This window comes from Arachis hypogaea, chromosome 15 (genome assembly GCF_003086295.3).
Source record: "Arachis hypogaea cultivar Tifrunner chromosome 15, arahy.Tifrunner.gnm2.J5K5, whole genome shotgun sequence".
In the NCBI taxonomy this organism is placed as follows: domain Eukaryota; kingdom Viridiplantae; phylum Streptophyta; class Magnoliopsida; order Fabales; family Fabaceae; genus Arachis; species Arachis hypogaea.
Window position 1 is genome coordinate 141647289 of NC_092050.1, and position 7057 is coordinate 141654345.

General features: G+C 33.1%; 1 protein-coding gene across 6 annotated transcripts; it reads left to right on the top strand.

The window, feature by feature from the left end:
* The first annotated feature begins 311 nt into the window (after positions 1-311).
* Positions 312-5352, top strand: LOC112750976 (uncharacterized). Of its 6 annotated transcripts, none has more exons than XM_072217025.1 (5): positions 312-1058; positions 1518-2109; positions 3685-3740; positions 4184-4271; positions 4674-5352. In XM_072217025.1, exons 1-2 carry the CDS (start codon positions 393-395, stop codon positions 2070-2072), a joined length of 1221 nt encoding a protein of 406 aa, XP_072073126.1. In that variant the 5' UTR covers positions 312-392; the 3' UTR covers positions 2073-2109; positions 3685-3740; positions 4184-4271; positions 4674-5352. The 6 variants fall into 6 exon arrangements, with proteins under 6 accessions (XP_072073126.1, XP_025655703.2, XP_072073125.1 ...); XM_025799918.3 differs by having other exon boundaries at positions 313-1382; positions 1518-2112; XM_072217024.1 differs by having other exon boundaries at positions 313-1382.
* The last annotated feature ends 1705 nt before the right edge of the window (positions 5353-7057 follow it).

Below are 7057 nucleotides of genomic sequence, written 5' to 3' on the forward strand. Positions count from 1 at the left end.
TATGAAGTAATAAATTTACCTACAAAAGAATAACACTTTTTTTATAAATTTTTTTGTGAAGAACGTAGAAGAGAAAAAAAAAATGAAAAAAAGAGAAAAAAATTATAAAAAAAATAAAATAATAATAAAATAATTATTTTATGAAGTGAGTAGAAAAAAATTTAAATTAATTTTAGTTACTAATATATTTATATACAAATTAAAAATATATTTTAATTAAAATTTAATTAAATAATGTTATTTAAATTAAAAAGTTAATTAAGACAAAAAACTAATTTAAAGCACAACTAGCATTTTTCATAAATTAATAAAAATCTAGACATTGTAAACGCAGTAGCAAATTTCTCTTAGTTGGGAGGTGGCTGTTATTCAGAATTCGGAAGGAATCAACGATGTTGTATGCAACAAGGTTTAGGGTTTCTGTTCGTCAAATCCCCAATTTTGTTCCACTCTCCAGTCTCCCTCCTTCCTTCCCTTCATCTTCCTGTTCCTGTTCATGGACAAGCCTTCACTTTCATTCTGAGCCTCCATCCCTTCGTGAAGTTGACGATGCTGTTGATTCCTTCACTCGCATGCTCTCTATGCGTCGTACTCCTCCCATCCTTCAATTTAACAAGAGTTTGGGATCCCTTGCCAAGACGAACCATTTCCACGCCGCCATTTCCCTTTTTCAACAATTGCAAGCCAGAGGAATTGCGCCCAGCATAGTCACTTTGAATATCTTAATCAATTGTTGCTGCGGCATGGGTCGGATCCCTCTCGCTTTCTCTGTATTCGCCAAGATTCTCAAGATGAGTTTTCAACCTGGTACCATAACATTGAATACACTCATTAAAGGTCTCTGTCTCTGTGGTAAAGTTGAAAAAGCACTGCACCTTTACGACACAATGCTGGCTCAAGGATTTCAGTTTAATCAAGTTACTTATGGGACGTTGATCAATGGGCTCTGTAAGATCGGACACACATCAGCTGCTATTCAAGTGTTGAGAAAGATCCCACGGCATGGAATTGTTCCTGATGTCGTCATGTACAATGCAATTATTGATAGCCTCTGCAAGGTTACACTTTTAAGTGATGCTTTTCATTTATTCTCTGAAATGCTTGCTAAGGGAATTTTTCCCAATGTTATCACGTACAACACTCTAATTTATGGATTGTGCCTTGCGAGTCAACTAAAAGAAGCCATTGATTTACTAAATCATATGATGCTGAAAAACATTACTCCAAATGTTCGTACCTATAGTACTTTGATTGATGGACTATGTAAGGAAGGAAGGATTAAAGATGCTAAGAATGTGCTTGCCATCATGATGAAAAGAGGTGTGAAACCGGAAGTGGTTATTTATAACAGCTTAATGGATGGATATTGTTTGGTTAATGAGGTAAATAAGGCAAAATATGTATTCAACACACTGACCCAAAGTAGTGGGTCTCCTAACGTTTGCAGTTACAATATCATGATTAATGGCTTGTGAAAAAGTAAAATGGTTGATGACGCCTTAAATCTCTTTGAACAGATGCGTTCCAAGAACTTGGTTCCTGACACGATAACTTACAGTACTCTTATTGATGGCTTGGGAAAATCAAGGAGAATCCTTTGTGCCTTGGAGGTTCTTGAAAAGATGCATGATCGAGGTCAACCCGCTAATATAGTCACTTACAGTTCTTTGCTGGATGCTTTGTTCAATATGAAACAACATGACAAGGCACTTATGTTATTCAATCAAATGAAAGAGAGTGGCATTGATCCAGATATATATACATACAACATACTTATAGATGGCCTGTACAAAAGTGGAAGAATTAAAAAGGCAAAAGAGGTATTTCAAGATCTTTCCATTAAAGGCTATCGTCCAAATGTGCGGACATACACCATTGTGATCAATGGGCTTTGCAAAGAGGGTCTGCTTCTCGAAGCATTGGCACTCATGGCAAAAATGGAAGACAATGGTTGCTTACCCAATGCTGTGACTTATGAAACAATCATTCGTGCTCTATTTGAAAATGGTGAAAATGATAAAGCGGAGAAACTTCTTCGTGAGATGATATCTAGAGGCCTATTGCAAGGATAAAAGTAGATGAGATTCTTCTTGTTAGACATCACAAAATGTTGTTTGTATCTCTTTCTTTTTAACTTGTGTTTTGTTACCATCTTCTTGATCAACTTTCCATTCGATACTAATGCTTTTAGATCTTCACATGATTGTGATTCTTTATTCTGCTTTACCCACACCTAAGTGTTTTCTTTGCCGTAGCTTATTTTATGGCATTTTCGGTGACTAGATGGCTGTTATATGTGGCCTGAAGGATCTATCATTATTTCCATTTTTGTTTTTGTAATTATATATGTGCATTGGTGTTAATTTATTCCTAAGCTGAAACGGTTGTGATTTTCATCATTCAAAGGGAATCCTTGTTAGTTGTGAAGCTTCCCTGCACTCTTATTGTCTTTCAATCTTTTCATTTCCCCCATATTTATTCTCTTTTGGGAAATGATTGCTAGAGGCTTATTGAATGGTTTATAGAAGGTAAGATACATCAACTCAAATTAATAATTTTTCTATTATTGTTGAAATTATTACAAAACTTAGTAAATTTTGTGGCAATTGAATTGGAGGATTTGGGAATTATCATGAACTCAATAGCAGCGGTTTTGGTTATGTCATTATTATGAATGAATTTTGAACTTTTGTTATTGGATGACTTTTGAGTCTCTGTTTGTTGCCATGGCTATAATGCATCCTGTTTTGGTAGATATTCTTTGTTGTAACTGATTTGTTAGTGCTTAAGATTTCTTGATTGTAACCTAGTGCTCATGATTGGTGTGATGAGCAACTGTGCTTTATTTGACTGAATTTCCTAGGAAAAGATATGTAGTGCCAAGAGCCTAAGATTAATGGCATAGGTATATGATTTTCACTGCTATCTTCAAAACAAATTCATCTGCTAAATGCATGACCCCACTTTTTTGTTAACCGTTTTTGACGTTTTGATATTTTTTACAATCTGATGACAGCTGAAGAAATCTGTATATTAAAGTATGTTATCACACAATGTGAATTTGGGTAATATGGTTTAAAGATGAAGTATCTTAAAACCTTTGGTCATTTTCGTAGTTAGTGTTACTCAGTTGTAATTCTTAGAAACTTAACCAACCGAAAATATGTACATATGAAATAGCTCTTCACAGAGATTTTCTGTTAATGCGTAGTTGAACTGTTTCATTACTTGTTGAAATCCTATATAGGGATTATTGTATTGACATTGTTTAAACATGTTGAAAAAGCTTTTATTATTAAAACATGGTTTGGAGTTTTGTTGTTTGTTATCAGCTACACCTGTCTTAAAAGATCTGGTGATTCTAACTCCAAGTACAATTGTTTTTACACCTATTCCTTTGGTTTTTCTAAATCTTCTTTGCATTGTGATGGCTGAGGTTAGAATAAAGAATTAAAAGTGAAACAATGTTGTACAATTTGAGGTTGCATTTTTTTAGAATATCTTTGAATGTTAGTACAATTTCTTTTGGGATCAAAAGTTGAACTATGATATAGCCTCGTTGCTGATTAACTTATTTTATCAAACTGATTTTGAACCTGTATTGGTGGTTGAGTATTTTGGATTCTTGACAAGTTTTTCATCTTTGTTCCACGAGTAATACTGATCTACCTTATTGATTCCTAGGTACACTGAAGCATGTTAAGTTGCAGCATGGGGCAGACAAAAATTGAACTTCTCCAGTATGAATTTTCTTTATACTTGGATTTCAATTTGTCTCCTTCTTAATAAATTGAGACACTCAAATTAATATTTTCTTAGCTTATTTGTTTTCTAGTTGAACCCATACTCATTGGATTTTAAGCTTCAAAATCAGTTTTAGATGGAAGTGACTAATAGTTGCTTTCACAAAAAATCACTCTTCAGACAGCATTAGTAAACATAAATTAATTCAATCTCAAACAAGATAGAATATGTTTGATGTTGCTATACACATTGAGGAATTAATCTTAGCATTATTAAATTAGGTTGTTCATATACTATTATTTTGTGGTGCATAAATCAATTTTTAGACTTGCTTTGATTAAAATTTCCTTTTTCACAAATAAGTACAGGAAATATTCATTTGATCTTGTGAAGGGTATAATCATGGTTTATTTTAATGCTGGTGTCGAAACCATTGCAGAAGCAAATCAGTGGTTCTCAAGTGCCACAAACCAGAGACAACGTAAGCATGAGAAGGCTCAATCATGGAATATGTATCAATAACTAAGGTAAGACCAATACATTGTTGATGTTGAAAAGTTATGAACAGCAATGTATGGGAAACCATATCAAAAGGATAAAATCTAGTCAATTTAATCTGATAAATGCATAATTGCATAAGAAATTTAATGTTTGATTATTATTTTTTTCTTACTTTTACTCTTAAACAAAACTCTGTTAAGAAAAATTGCTGAAAACAATGTCATTTCTATAATTCTATGGAAGGTTACATTACAAGATATATATAAGGGCTGATTCAAATAGCTTTTCACTTTAGACATTGTTTTTGGATTCAAGCTTTAACCAGAATGCATCAAAATTGCACACACAGACTATCATTGTTCTTTCAAGAACCTCTCAATTGAACTATTCTACTAAGTACTATCATTGACATGTTTTGGGAGGAACAGCTCTTTGCAACTGAATGCTACAAGAGGTAGCATTTCAGGGCCAAATCCAAGTTGTTGAGGGGGATTCTTATTTGTACAAATGGCACTTCAAACTTAGAACGAGCACGAAGGAATTAACGATACTTCTTTATCTTTTGAGTTGTTCTGCCGGATCGATTGCTCAAGACCTTTGGTTTCTATCCGGACTTGATGAAAAAAATGGGATCACTTCTTATGAACTCGTTGAGAATGATTCTGATCTAGTTCATGGCCTATTAGAAGTAGAAGGCGCTCTAGTGGGATCCTCACAGACAAAAAAAAGGTTGCAGTTAGTTTGATAATGATCGAGTGACATTGTTTTTTCGGTCTGAACCAAGGAATTTCTTAATATGATTTAAAAAAGATCTTGTTTTATGTTGATAAGAGATTTCTCTATGAAAAATATGAATCGGAGTTTGCAAAAGGGGAAGGAGTCTTCGACCCGCAACAGATGGAGGAGGATTTATTCAATCACATAGTTTGGGCTCATGGAATATGGCGCTTTCTTCTTTTCATGCTCTGCTATTTCATTGTCTAAGGAGGCTTTAGCAATTTTGGTGACGAAAATGAATAGAATACCTAAGAAGAATAATTGTTATTATTAAATCTCCAAAAGAAGGAGAACGGATTTTCTAAATATTTTCGTTTTTACACTTGATAAGATCGTGTTATCTTGAGCTTTTTTTTCTTTATATATATATATATATATATATATATATATATATATATATATATATATATATATATATATATATATATATCTTGTTGAGGATGCAAATTATCTTTTGACTCCAATGTATAACTCAGTTAAAATTATTCAATATCATTTTGAGCATTACTATTGAATTTAGAATAGGAAAACAAAATTTGATAGATTTTTTTTAACGTCTCTTATTTCTTAAAAAATATTACTATTTGTTATGTTAATTAAAGTAATTAAAATAAATAAATACAAAGGTCGAACAATTGTGCAAGGAAGAAATTGTTGAAATAAATAAATAAGAGATATATGATATAAACTCTTGTCTAATTCTTGTATTCTTGTCGAATGATGAATTATTAATTGTCAATTATTTATTTTCTTACCATTTTCTATTGGCAATTTCAGAAAAGAGTTAAAAAAAAGAAAGAAAGAAAGAAAGAAGAAACTTGTTAGGGGTTCACAATTTTCTTTTCTATTTCATGATAATGGAAACAATTCTTAATAATCAACGTGTATTGTTTTTTTGTTTTGTTAATTATAAAATAATTTAAATGCTTAATTAATTAATAACAGCCATATTCTATATGGTGTTAGGAGTGCTTGGTAACGAATTGTTAGTCGACATACATAGAATACTCAAGAGAAGAAGAATTGAGTATTAACCATTTCAACAATTTTTTTTTATTTTGCAATACTTTAAAAAATTTTAATAGTATAGAATTGAATTGAATTCTATCAATAATTGAATTTCAGCTAAAATTAAATTGAATTGAATTTCAATATTTAGAATATTTATGTGAAAATTGGAACTGTGAAAGGTTGAGAGACGAAAGCAAAAAGAAAGAGAAGCAGAAAAAGTGGTGAAATGATTCAGATTTCTTGTTGAAAGAGAATGAAAATTTACAAAGGTAAAATTTGGTATAGCTGCACTATATATACAACAGCATGTGGACTAACCAACTTTAGTTAAGCTAAAACCAACTAACTAACTAAGGTAAGTTAACAGTTAGTAATCTCTAACTAACTAGCTTTACTATAATTAGCATATGGTATAATAACGATATATATCAACTAACATCCCCCTCAAACTAGGAGTGTAAACATCTAACAATCCTAGTTTGCGATAACATGAATAGAAAGGTCCTGGAGCAAGTGTTTTGGTGAGCAAATCTGTTGTTTGGTTAGCGGATGTGACAGGGAGCAGCTTCAAGATCCCCTCATTGGCCATGTCTCGCACAATGTGGCAGTCAGCCTCTATGTGCTTCGTCCTCTCATGCAGAACTGGATTAGCAGCCATGTGAAGTGCGGATTGGCTATTGCTATAGAGGGTGAATGGCTGCGCATGATCAATGCCAAGAGTTCTTAATAACTGAAGAAGCCACAGACCCTCACACGTCGCATTTGCCAATGCTCGGTATTCCGCCTCTGAAGATGATCGAGACACAGTTTGCTGCTTGCTGCTCTTCCAAGAGATTAAGGTGGTCCCTAGGAAGAAACAGTAGCCAGAAACAGATCTCCTTGTGTCTGGACAAGTTGCCCAGTCAGCATTCGCAAACCCAGTGAGGCTGAAATCAGTGCTGAGAGGGAAGAACAGACTTGAAACAGGGGGCTTCTTGAGGTAGCGAAGTATCCACAGAGCAGCTTTATAGTGTTTAGTCATTGG